This window comes from Miniopterus schreibersii, assembly GCF_964146895.1.
Source record: "Miniopterus schreibersii genome assembly, chromosome: 7".
Lineage (NCBI taxonomy): Eukaryota > Metazoa > Chordata > Mammalia > Chiroptera > Miniopteridae > Miniopterus > Miniopterus schreibersii.
This window is the reverse complement of record NC_138108.1, coordinates 14,887,719-14,902,127: the sequence shown is the minus strand read 5'-3', so window position 1 is coordinate 14,902,127 and position 14,409 is coordinate 14,887,719. Positions and strand designations below refer to the sequence as shown.

At 35.2% G+C, this 14,409-nt stretch overlaps 1 protein-coding gene across 2 annotated transcripts in view; it reads left to right on the top strand.

Moving 5' to 3' along the window:
* The window catches only part of SPAG16 (sperm associated antigen 16), a 557,305-nt gene that overhangs the window by 391,507 nt on the left and 151,389 nt on the right, over window positions 1-14,409 (top strand). For both annotated transcript variants that reach the window (XM_081143494.1, XM_081143495.1), the window contains exon 15: window positions 12,235-12,361. In XM_081143494.1, the coding sequence (XP_080999620.1) occupies window positions 12,235-12,361 (127 nt within the window). The remainder of the gene's footprint in view (window positions 1-12,234; window positions 12,362-14,409) is intronic.

The following is a 14,409-nucleotide window of genomic DNA, read 5'->3' as shown; positions in this document are numbered from 1 at the left end:
CAAAATTTCTGTAAGAGATATCATTTTAATATGCTAAATATGGAACTCTTTTTTGTTTTTTGTTTTTTCATTCTAACTGGTTATTGTCTCCATCTTGTCATCTTAGTCAGTGTTACCCTGTTTATTGCACTACAGAAGCAAGAGGATCACAATTCACAACTGTCTTTGGATTTTTGTTTGTTCATTTTATTTAAAAAATCTCTTTACACTGGAATGCAGTGAAAAGAAATGAGGGAAAGGGTATTTTAAATGTTTGACTCAGTATCTTTAGCATATAATGTAGTTTAAATTATATATTCACTATTCAAAAAATGTGATGAATGAATGCAGAGTTCTGAACAAATGAAAGAACAACCATTTCATTACAGCATTGTATGACCGCATCTTATTTCACCTTTACCGACCTTCTAAATTCTGTGGATACTGAATTTCAAGCTAAAATTATTTAATTCTCAGGATACATTAGTTGCTCCTTAGAAAGCTTGTATAGCATCATAGTGTCCCATGACTTTGGAGCACTGGAAAATTGCCCAACTTCAGTTATACTTGTCTCCTCCTAGTACCTTTGGATTCTGGCTTTACCATTCATAAGATATATAATCTTGAGGAAATCATTCTGGTTGTCTATAAAAATGAATGATAAAAAGACAGTGAGTATTAGATAATACATGTAATGTGTTTAGCATAGTGCCTGGCAATTAGAAAATGCTATTACTACCACTTCTACTTCTTCCATTCCTATTATTATTGTTATTTTTATTATGATTATAGTCAAGCTAATGTTTTTCAATGATTTGTGTTCAAATAAGTAGAAACAAAAGAACACACAAATATATAAGATGAATATCTTATTTCCATAATTTTATTTCATTTAATGTAATATCAATTTTATAAACATAAAGTTGCAGAGCTTATTTTGTTCTTTAACAGAGATAAGAAAATGGAATTCTAAAACTATATTAAATAAGAAATGAGGCAATTGCATTACACTTGAGCTAAATTCTACTAAAAAATGGATATCAGCCTCCATAGGAATATTTTTTCATTTTTACCTTTAGAATATGCCATTAATAATTAGGCAGTTAAGAGCTTTAAATTTGATCAGAGATAGGTTAATTGCTTTTTCTAATTTGGTTGTATGTGGACATAAATGAATTATTTCATATTATCTTTTCTTTAAATCACAGATAAGCTATTACTTGCAATTAATTACCTACCTAGAAAAGTTATCCTCACTCCATTTTAGCAAAGGAAACTCAAGTTCTGATTTTTTTTGGAATTGTGTTTGTTCTTCAATCTCAAACAGAAAGTACTTAGCATCTCTCTCTGGCCACTTTATATAAAGCAATACAAACAACAACATTTAGGTCATACAGCTATTGATCCTCTGAAGGACAAATGATGTCAGGCAGTACTTATACACCAAAATAATTTCAATTTTGTTTACTTCTTCAGCAATCCAACTTGATGTCAACTACCATTTAGCTGGACCAATATTGATATTTCCTGTCAGTTCTTATTCATTATTGCACCTGGATAATGCATAAGTCATAAATTTTAGGTATGTGGTAAAAAACACCAAAGCAGGTTCTGTCTCTTTGAGGAAACTGGAAACAACAACAGAATAAAATATTAGGAGGCATGTAACATGATTATTTTATTTTATATAGTATTTGAATTATTTCAGTGTTCCTACGTACGTAAAAATCAATTTTATGTCTTTTAAATTAATCTTATACTACGATACCCTTAAACTAATATTTTATGACACAACCTTGCCTGAACTTAAGAAAATCATTTCTGATAGAAAAATTAAAGAAAAGTAAAATAAAAAAAGAATGTGTACAAACAGAAAATAAAAATTAATTCGTAATTACTTTTAAATGTAATAAATTGATAGAGATCTTTTCCCTTTATTTCTACTTTGTTTTGTTCTTAGAAATGTAACAATGTAAATGACAAAGAACAGTATATTTCAGATTATATCGCCCTGCCCCTAAGTTTAACCTTTGGTAACTCTACAAGTGGATAAAGATGCGTTCAAGCATTTGTAGTTTTCTCGATGGTTCCATGAAAATTAGAAGTGAAATGATTATGTCATATTTCTTGATAATTCCTCTTTAACTATAAAACTAATCATTTGTTTTTCTATATGTACAGCCTTTGAGTGACTATTTTTGGCATATATGAAAAATTCAGTATGGCTTTAACTAAGCAACTCTTTACTGAGCACCTACTATGTCTCAGGCACTGCTCTATATATTGAAGGTGCAGCGATGAACAATCGAAGTCCTGTCCTTATGGACTTTATATTTTAGTAAGAACCAGAGACAATAAGCACACAAACAAATGAATAACCTCAAGAATAACAAATGTTATCTAACCAGAATAAACTAGGGTAGAAAAGAGTAATGAGGTGAGAATTGGGGCTTATAATAGAATGGTCAGGGAGGGACCCTGAGAGAAGAATGTTTAAGAAAACCCTGCAATGATCTTAAGAAAAATTCAAACAGAGGCATCAGCAAAGACCAAGTTCCTGAGGTGGTACAAGAGTGGCCTGATGGAGCAACGGGACACATGGAGCCCGCTAGGGTCAGAGGAAGCACGTAGATACTTTACATGTAAGAGATAACTCTTACCCTAGGTTGTTACTGATTAAAATGCGGCATGGTTGAGGCCATGTTAAAGTAACCCCATAGCATTATCTGTGGCTTCAAAAATGTTTATTCCTAAAAAAATAAATGCCCCACTATGGCCAATATAATAGATGTTTTTGGCTGAGTAATACCTTAACTTTTTTTTACCCCGTAGCTATTGGCACAATTCTTGGCACAGAAGGTAATCAATAAGTAGTTATTGATTAGGAACTATCAGAAAGTCACTGCGGGTCAGACTCAAGGGGTATTAAAAGAAGACATAGTGAAGACAACGTTTGCTGTGACAGGATTAAATTTATTTTATACTATTGATCTTAAAATATTATTTTAAAGTTTAATACACTTTGCGGACTTCCTATGTTTATTCTGAGCATAGAGCTGCCAAAAATAGTTCAACATATATATTTGTTACTTTTATAAGAAACAATGTCACTGCTCAGAACATTTGGCCATTTAAGCAAGTGGTCTTGCAATACAACTGTCTCATTTAAACAGTTTTCAGAGGACAAAAAATGTTCTAAATAAGATCATAATACCAATATAAAATTTCACATTTTTCTCTAGTCATAATTAACTGTAGTCAGTCTAAACTTTCATGTGATTTAAGAAGTTTTTTAATAAGAGGTTGTTTTACATGTAGATATAACGTCTAATGTACCATCCATTAACTCTGAGTCACATAATTAGAGCACAAAGAATTGTCACACCAATTTACTCAAAAGCGTAATTACAAGATAACTTGATTATCCCCTTTAATGTAATTTTCCCCACTTAATTGCACGTTCCTGGGTGAATGTGACCCTGCGAATCCGTACTTCAAGGAGTGACTGCTCGTTAACATGAAAACTGCAGGCAGGGCAGAAGGATCTGTCCTTCCCCTTCAGAAGTTTAATTTGTATACTCAGAGTGGCCCTGCAGGGAAAATGTTTTCAGAGTTACATCTCCCCACAGATGGTGTGGAATTTCCTGCAGTAGGTGTAACAGTGGTCTCAGGGCCCAGCATGTCAATCAGAACCATGGCTCCGCCTCTCACCCCACCCTCATTCAACAGCTGTTACCAAAAAACTCAAGTTTTCTAACTAAAGAAATGTAAGCTGCTATATTCAGATTGCATTCAGAGACCTAAATGTATTCTATGTTTAGACCTAAACGTATTCTATGTTTCCTAAAGTATTCTTGTTTTCATAATCATTTATTTTAAGAATTGGGAATATGCCTTGACTTGTACTTGGGTGGTTGGGAAGCAAAAGATCCTTTTGTTTCTAACTTACATGCTGGTTGCTTGGACATCTGTTACTCCACCTGAGCTAGAGAAAGTTGAGACCGCAAAGATGGGGCTTGATATTCGAACTGAACAAAGGTGTCCAAAATTTCTCTTAGGTGGACAGGTAGAGGTTTTTCTTAGAAATAGTTGTTTTTCGGTTTGATAACCAAATACAAAATTACAAAAGAAACCAAATCGTTAAATTATCCCTATTATGTTAGGTTTTGCATATCTAAAAATAGACTGTGCCTTTTTGAGTTTGTAACTTTTCTTTCTCCAAAAGGCATTCTGTAGATATAATTTCATATCTTCCAGAAAATATTGTTTCTTTAGTGGAAAAAAAATCTAGCTTCTGAAACATTCTGTGCAAACAGAAGCACAGCCTGAAATAATAGTTCTTAAAAAAGCTATGAATTTTAGTTAAATATATATATATATCTTAACCCTCTAATCTATTTTTATAAATCAAACTATGGATTTGAGAACATTTTACCTAATCATTTCAATATGGCTACAGCCGAATATAGCCTATCATCATAAACTCAAACCTTAGTAATATAAACATTATGATGACACAAACCAATGCATAAATTATCATTTTTATGCATATAGGACTGCTCTGATTTTATGCAACTGCACTTATGTACATATTAAAAGAAAATAAATTTATTGCAGGTTATCCCAGCAATGTTATTAACAGTGAACACTGTATTAATCAATAATAATTGGCCACTTTAAAAGAGACTTCTGCCAAATAGAGTAACACCTTAGGTTGCTATCACAATAAATAAAACAGATTTAACAGAATTTGTGTGGATCCACATATAGCATCTTCTGCAATGAGTAAAGAGCAGGAGGGCAGAGAGAAAAGGAACTGCAATTAAGAACGGTCATTAAGGTGGTGCTGCTATCTTTTCTAGATGATTTTATTTCACCATGAAGAGGTAAAAATACATATGTATATGTGGGTATATATATATTTAGAGCTTTAGCTAAGCACTTTAGAAATGATTATTTTGAAATTACTGGCAATATGCATTTGTACCCTGTTCATAGTAAGCACTCTATAAATATTTGTGGGACTGACGTAAGTAAATAGAAAAAAAATCAGAACTTTTTCCAGCCAGGAAAGAAACAGATTTGACTGGGTATTTTGTGTGTATCCATGTCAGCTGCTCATGTGGACATGCCCAGAAGACTAGTTAAGTTAGTGCTTCTCTAATTTTCATCCCCTGTCCTGCCCCCTTCACCGCTCTAGGGATATGAAAGGACTAATTTTCTCCCCTGATAAAAGACAACAGATGAATGGATTTAAGTGCCTGTATCATTAAAATTGTCATCCCCGGTATACTGTTTAAAGTGCAGTAGCAATTGTGGCTAGCTTTTACTCTTCAGGGGGTCCTGTGATCTCCAGCTTTTTTATGTAAATTAATGCAAAAGCTTCTCCAACAATATCACATGCTGTTCACTTCAAACTCCAGAAAGAATGTTCTATTCCTTGATTTAGTAAATGGAAAGAGCAGAGTGGCGTGTGCTGGGCTACAAGTTAACAAACAAGAATGATGGTCCAACCCGGGAAGAAGGGTGTTGGGAAGAGTTCTGTGTATTTGCAAGTGTGTTGAAGAGGAGATTCACTTACATCTACCTTATTCTTATATATAAATATTTCTAAAATGTAAAGTAACATGACAGTACATTTCGTTTCACTTAGGAGGTTCACAAATTACTTTGAACAAGATGACTCTATAGCTCATTTAGGTCTAGGATCATATCTTACCCATTTCTTACTTTGAACAAGATGACTCTATAGCTCATTTAGGCCTAAGATCATATCTTAGCCACCTCTGTATTGCATCTTTCCTTTCCTCCCTCCCCTCCCCACCCTCCATCACCTGGCACTAGGCCACTCTAACAGGGAATGCTTGCCTGGTCAATATCTAATGAACGACAAATAATTCTGTCAGAGTCCTTAAAAAAGGAAATTTCATCATCTTTTAAAATCATGTACAAATTTCTTTGTTCAGCTCACCATAACAAAAAGAAATTAAGTGGAGGGATAGAGAGGTGCTATTCTAGAAAAGGGATGGGTTATAGCAGCTTGATTAAACAGATCAAAGAGTGGAAGTTTATCATTAGAAACATTGGTTCTTAAAATCACTTGAATGTCCTTCAGTTCTCAAGTTGGATCACCCATTATTGAAGAGTTTTTTAGGATGTAAGATCATCAGTCCAGACTTCTTTCAAATATAAATATTTACAACATCCATGCTTTATTTAAAGATGGTTGTTTAGAAGAAAATCAGTTGATAATCAGTTGATATGCAGAGGCAAAGACCTTTCCAGTTATAATCATTTTAGGAAAATCCGTGCCCTGTGTGCGTGTATGTGTGTATGAATTACTCAGTTGGGTGACTGCATTAATTGTGTACATGTGTCATATTATAATTGCTTAAAGACTGGGTGGGAAGTCTATTGTTGTGTTTTAGTTAAATCTGATATTTCCCAGTTTAACATGGAAAGTGTCAAGAAAAATTATAAAACTCCAAGCTCTCCTCAGACTTTTAATTGTGTGGCCATGTTCACTAATGAGCTACATCCCCACCCTTGCTGTCTCCTAACATCTCCGATATTCACCTTTGACTTCTGCTAGTTCCAAGGTCACTATGCCAAAATCAAGTAATAATGTGCACCAAAATTAAATGTAAAAGCTTTGAATAAAAACCTTCCATCTAATTGACATGTGAATTTATCCCTGACTTTCCTCTTGTTTATGGATTTGAAGTCAGATTGAGTTTCAGGGGCCTTTGATCTAACCCTTCCCTCTCCCTGGCTCGGTCTTCTTTAGCACAGCTTTTCCCCACAAATCTTTTTGCTCTTAACTCAAAGGTCTATACCTAGTGAGCCCCTACCTGGTCAAGCTATTTGCATTTCAACACTCTTCCTGCCAGGGAGTCCTTGTCTACAATTTCTTATGCTCTGTGGCTCCTAACATCTAATATATCACATATTTCACTGATTTACTTAATTTATTGTATGAGTCCCCAGAAGTATACAAGTTCCGTGAGGCCGTGACTTCTGTTTCGTTTCCTCCCATATATTCACCACATAAATCAGTGCCTACTACTAGGTAGTAGGCCCAGTCAGTATTTGTTTGATGAATGAAGGAATAGGTTTTCCAGTGGCCCAGACAAATTTGCCTGGTTCCTAACTCTTGCTTAGACTTAAGGCGCAAACTAGAAAACCTCAGGAAAGTAATGTTCACTTGCTTTTCAGGGCCTCACAGACACAGTTTTGCACTCAACAGTACCTGCTTAACTCACCGAGACGACTGGCCTTCCAACATTCTTTTTAACATATCAATATCTATGTTCCAAACACATAAGAATGTTTTACATTACATATAAAATTCACATTTCTCAGTGTGAGCTCCAAAACTCTTTAGAATTTTAACACATTAACTTCATCATAAATTTACAATATTCCCCACAGTGAAATATGTTCAGTTCTGCTTCTGTCTCCATCATGGTGCTATTTTATCGCTAACGATTCCTTCCTTCCTTTCTTCACTGATACCTGTTTGTAATCTGACTGTATGTAAAACGTCATCATTTCCAGAAAGCTGCATTCGCTTGATGGACGTATCCTAGGGCGGTGCTCCTAGAAGAAGCCTCTGATCCCACAGGCTTAAGCCAGGTGCTCAGTTTTTAATACGAACCACCCTGTACCTACTTCCAGCATTTAACTTTGTAGTAATTGCTTGACTGTCCCTGTGTGTTGACAATTATCTATAAGCCCCTTTTGGATTTACATCCATTATATCTCTGGCTCTTAGTCCCAAGCCAGGGACAAAGTATAGCTCAGTAAACACCGTTTCCTTGATATACATCGTCTTCATCTGTTTCTAATTATTCTTCTGCCTTATGAATACAATGACCGCTTTTTCAGTTTGTCCTTTGCTAATACATATGTGTTGATGTTTCGTTAAAGTTCTATTAGCTCTTTCGGTGGCTCTGCTTTAATAACAGAATATTCTCCTGAAGCACCTAAGTGCTGCTTCATGGCTTCCGTTCCCCAAAGCATCTGACTCAAGGCCTGCCTCGTGGGTTCCTTGTTAAGCTGAAGAGCTTGGACTCTTAATTTAGGTTGACTGGGTTTGAATCCCAGGGCTCTGCTTTGCTAACGAAATGGCTTTGGGCAAGCTTTATAACATTGCAAGTCTTGTTTTTCCCATCTGAATAATAGGACCGTATAATCTAACCATAAAGGGGAACGATTGAACAAGATAACAAATATGAATCACTTTGAACAAGTTATTGTGACTGTGTAGTGAAGTGCTGTGTGCTGCAGATGAGTAATTATTTTTGAGATGTTCAGCTTCCATGTACCTGGGGCGTGATTGGTGATACAAATTATTCATGCCTAACATACTGACAATGGCATAGGGAAGAAGTATGTACTGGCATCAGCAGTCTCCTCTACACCTTTCCAGGGCTTTATATTCCCTTCTCCTTTAGCCTTGACCTTGAGCATTCCCAAGTTTTTACCTCCTATTTCCGTTCTAATTCCATAATTCCTTTGCCTTATTTGTGCCATTAGGGTACCGAGGAAATGGTGTGATGAGCTCATGCTTAACACTGCACAAGCCTGTCCTAAGAGACACACTAATGTATCAGTATACTAAAAATGTTTGAAATACTAATTTTTCTCCTAATGAGCCTAAACGTTTTATTAGAGTTATACCTTAATACCAAGTTGCAGGTCATTACCTTCACATATTGAAAGCAGCTGATGTTTTAGGGCTTAATGTTTCTGCCATTTGCTTGATGGACCCTCTTTCTTGCCCATTTTACACAGTAGAATTTTAAGTTATGAACGTTAGATCACTTGACAGGTATTGTGTGTGATGTTTGGATTTCATTATTTATTTATTAAAAATGATTTCTGATAACAATGAGCACATGCTAATTCCATTAAATTTGAATTTTTAAAATGCTAAAAGGAGCAAATAAAATAAAAATGATTTATCCTACTACCTAAAGATAGTCATTTCTGATTTAGTTCCTATTGCTACGTTTTTCAGCATGTGCTTGGTATCTCAGACAGTGTAAACAATTATTCGCTGCTCGTTTCACTGAACTGCATATGTATGTTTTCCCTGGTATTAACGATTTTTGAAAAGGCCATTATAATAATTAAAATAATAATTTAGTTATGTGATTATATATTACAGTTTTAAATATGTATGTATATATATGCACATATATTTATCTGTTTATGCATCCATCGAGAATTATTTTCTTACATTTGCACTGCTTTGTCTTATAAATAATATTGTAAGAATCATCTTTGTGATAAATATTGATCTGACTTATTGACCTATTTAAATGTATCCTAACAGGGAATATAATCAACATGTATAAACATTTGTGATATATTATGGTATATGTTCAAGGAATAGAATGGAATATATTGGTTAAAATCTCAGACTCTGAGGTCAGCCAGACCTCTGCTTGAATGCTCCTCCAAATCATTCTCTCTAGGTAATTTTAGAAAAGCCATTTGACCTCTTTAAACCTCATTTTCTCCATCTGTAAAATGGGATGATTGCACATAATGAAATATCTCTAAAAAACATTTTCTTTGAAATCTATCTTTCTTCATTTAGGGTAGCACCTAACTATAGCTAACCACTGTTTTTCTTACCTACTCAGTTTTAGATAAATAATATGTTTTTCCTGTGATCAGCTAATCCCTTCCCCACATCTCCCATCTCCAGATCCCTCAAAACTCGCACTGTGCTGTTCGGGTTAGCAGTGTTCTAGTGTCTGCGAATGGCCCGTGGAAGGAGACTGACTGGCAGATGGGCTTCCATTTTGCATGACAGAGAAGAGAAGGGACATCGGGTCTGGAGGAAACTCCAGTTTTTAGTTCTATATTCTCTGCATCACTGATCTCTTCATTTTTTTGTAAGTGATTCAGAACCATCAGGGTGAGAATATCTACCTCAAGGCTGCTATGGAAGGACTTGGGCTGAAGCAGACCTTCTAGGTAAACGCCACTGAGGCATCCGCCCTCCGCTGGTTTAACCAGTACTTTCTGAGGCCTCTGTGCCCCAGGCACTGCCATAGGTGCCGCATCTGCTCATCCGCCAGCTGGAAGGGCAGCCAAGCTCTTTCACTACTAAGTATCTCTTGGTTATCAAATCTGAACACAAACTTCTTTCTATCACTTGATAACTTATTGTATTTATTTTACTTAATGCATACTTTGCCATGGCTTCTGACTATCTTGGGAAATGGAAAAATCTGGCTAAATGGTATTATTCGAAATTGTCTAAAACAACATCTACTATTTTATTAATAAAGCACTTAGCACAGTACTTGATTCTTTGAAAACACTTAAGGATTGACTATTATTTTAATATTATAAAACAATTAGTTACACATAGGCCATTTGATAGCAGTAAAAGTTAAATGTAAAAATATTAAAAGTATTTAAATACTTCTTTTCATCCCAAAAGTGATTGAAATATTTGTAAGTGTATTTCCTCAAATTTTGATACTCAGTGATATAAAGTACATGTTAAGATTATCTTTGGTTCATAGCATCCAAACAAGTAAAGTCTATCAAGTCCATAACCTACCTTAAAGTAAACCATCTAAATTAAATTCTGATTAAAATGTATTCTGTTCTCAGAATTGAAGAAAGATCCTATTGTTTTGTTGTTGTTGTTTTTACTTCTGAAAGATGTTTAAAAGCCCTTATATCTGGAAAGACTTCTTTCTAATTTCTAACATTAATATTCCCTGATAATCCTGAGAACTTCCCTTTTCTGAAAATTAAATTCACTGATTCTTCACAATTCTTACATGTTTACATATTTGAAAACAGTCCAAGTCCTCCATGTTCCTTTTAAGTCATAAAAAAGATTAAACATCCCATTTATGAAATTGGGGACAAGGTTTTATATTGTTTCACCTGCGACTACAGCTACAGAATTTTAAAACTAATGACATTTGTTGCGTTACTAGTGTGTTTGGAGAAAAACAAAGTCCACTTGGAGTGTAACACAAGGAGCACATTTTTGACAGAAAGCATAGAAATCAAGGAGTACGTGAGAAAAATGACGTGAGCTAGCTAAAAACGACAAGAAGGAAAAGTATACAATAATTATTATCTTTAACATTTTAGGATATTTAGGAAGAAAACTAGAGTATGATTTTTGATTTGACATTAAAACATTAAGCCAGAGCTGAAAGAGATGCTGTATATTGAATGGAAAACAGCGCAATGACTTCTAAGCATCACTGGTAGGCCTGATGTGGCTCACCCTGGGCAGTGGGCACAGAGAGGAAGTGAAGGGATGATGCGGGTGAGGGCAGACGGGCCGCTGGAGCAGGGACCCCCGCTCATGCCGCACCCTGGCCCCTGGCCTGAAGCGGGCTCAGGAAGCCGCTGAGGGGCCAGCGCGGGCGTGGCCAGGCCTGGAGCCCGAGCCGGGGAACAGCGCCCCGGGCCCTCGCCCTGGACCCCCTGCGCCCCTCCTTGGGCCTCACCCCTGCCTCCAGCTACCCTGTCTGTGTCCTGCCCCATGTAACCCCAGAGCCCCGAAGAGTTCTAGTAACTTCGTCTAACGCAATAGGCGCTGCTTCCCTGTCCCCGTTTCCCCTGGCCCTGCTGATCCTGCCTTCTGTGGTCAAAAACTCGTCTTTCCTCGTGTTCATTTGTTGTCCTACCTCTGTTTTTATTTTTATTTTACCCGAGCATAACTTATCAATAGTAACTAATTATGGCATATAAAGTAAGATGCCCACTTAGTGCAATGTTTTCACGTATAGAGTTTTTATGTGTAGATCACATATATCACACAGGGTGCGGCAAAAGCAGGTTTACAGTTGTGAGTACTAGAAATAAAGTACTTTTTGTATTATTATCTATTAATTATTGTATTATTTCCCTACGAACAACTGTAAACCTACTTTTGCCCCTGTGTATACGCTGTGTATATGTACATAGATAATTGCATGGGTGTGTGTATTTTTGTTTTAGTACATCTTCTAATACAATAAAATTAATCAAAATGAATGATTTCCTGAAAAATAATATTCCCAAATCTGTAGAATTTCATATATTAAAATTACCATTTTATAACAACTTTATGTTTAAGACAAAGGTATAATGAATACCTTTTAGTTTAGAGGAGTGCATTCTTGTGGCTTTAATAAAATCGTAACATATCTTTTTTTGTGTGTGGGTTACTACCTATTTTTATATATATGTATATACATTTCTTTTTTTTAATATTCTTTAAAGGGCCACATAATAGCATCCTGCGATTCCTGTGGAGTCACAAAACTGTGGGACTTTCGGAAACTCTTACCGATTGTGTCCATTGATGTAGGTCCAAGTCCTGGCAATGAAGTGAACTTTGATTCAACAGGTAGGATTTTGTTTAATATCTGTGACCAGTCTGACAACTTTAATAATTGTTCTGAAACAATTTTCTGTTTCCATTTTAGTTCTCTGGTGCTTTCTCCTATGTAAATCTCTGTTCTTACTATTATATTAGAATATATTACATTATATTTCATTATATTTTATATCATGTGTCATATTATGAAAGCATTATATTTATTCTGTATGTGAAGAAAGAAAAATAGAAGGTAAGTGTGTGTTAATGTATACAACACAAGTTCCCAGCAGCGCCATGCAAAACCTTGGAGCCTATAGCCCTTAGAATCACCATCCGAGGTAAGTAAGTTGTTTTTTCTGAAGGCAAAATGGCTGAGAGTAAAAAAGACAAAAGTTTGGCAACATAAAATTGATACATTTTTAATGGAATAACTTGGTCGTGTAAAAATTTGATAAATTACCCCAGATTCTCTAGATTTTACAAATTCTTTGAAATATAATTCATCTTATTGTTGCAATTATGTGCTCTGTGCAATTATTTGATTGTGTTTAGCATTTTATACAATAATATAAACATTATCATTCTGAAGTTTGTCCTTGCTGATGATGAATAGATTAACAACTGATATTAACAACCACACAGTGATTCCAGTTGTCTATTTAGAAGGTTGAAATTGCAGTTATATCTTTATCTTTAATGATAGCCTTTTCTAAGTAAAAAATGTGTATCTGTTACTGGACAATATAACTTTTCTTTGCTAATGTGACACATTTTAAACTTTTTTAAGTTTTGAATATTTTTAAAATCTTTGATAGTAATTTGTGGTAGATAGACCAAGCTGTCAAGAGAGCTGTTTTAGATGAATTAGTGTATATAATGTGTCGTTTAAAAATAGTCCGTATTAATCTTGTAGTCCAGAAAGTTTGTAGTAATTATAGAGACATGAGACAATTGTGTGTTTTGTGAGGCTGGTTTTATGATATTGCCATCAAATAACTGAAATTTAGAATGCAGTGAGTTTGCCTTCTTGAAATAAACTTCAGGTTGTGATCCTGTTACAGATTAGTATATGAATCATATTAACAGCAGTGGCTTCTTTAAAAATTTTTTAGACATTAAGACATTTATGGCCCACTAGGATTCGAAAATAATTTTTTAAAGTTCTATACAGAATAAAAGATCCCAACTATGAGAATTTCATTGTATAATGTGACAGCCTATTAATTTCAGTTTGTATACCTTTGATATACAAAATGCACCATGACATCATAGTGCTAAAGGAGTTTTAATTTGGTTCTCATAAACCTCTCCACATCCTTAAGTCTCTTTTTGTTATCTTGAGCTGGTGTCTAAGTATTTAGTCTAAGTATTTATGTCCTTGTATTTTGAACCCTGAAATTTCAAAATTTTTAGCTTTACTTCCTAATAATATAAGTGAAAGGTGTTTTAAAATTCTGTACGACGAATAATAGATATATATTTCACTGTCATTATTAAACATGTTGCCACTGGCATTTTACTGTCTTTGTCATACAGCCCAAAATGTCTTCTCTCTGTTTAGTCGGGCAAATAAATAAATGCAGCACCTCTCATACCAGTCAATATCATCTTAAAGTCCTTGGTGCAACAAACCTATCTTTTCTCTCCATGACTGTTACATTCTTGGTAATTAACTAACATTAAAGCATGAGAATCAAGGGCAGAACAATAGGAAACATAAAAGACAAAAGAGTAGACATCAGGGACCCTGTTAATAAAACCACTGCATCACTTTGAGGGCATATACTTTCTTTTCTTTAATTAAATTCACTGGGGTGACACTGGTTAATAAGATTATATAGGCTTCAGCTGTACAGTTCTGACACCTGGTCTGTATCCGAAGTCCAATCACCTTTCCTCGCCATGTATTTGGCCCCTTTCCCCCGACTCTCCCCCCGCCCCCGCCCTCTGGTCGCCACCCGACTCTTGTCCGTGTTGATGAGTTTCAGCTTTATATCCCATATGTGAGTGAAGTCATGTGGTTCTTAGCTTTTTCTGACTTATTTCGCTTAGCACCATCTTCTCAAGGCCCACCC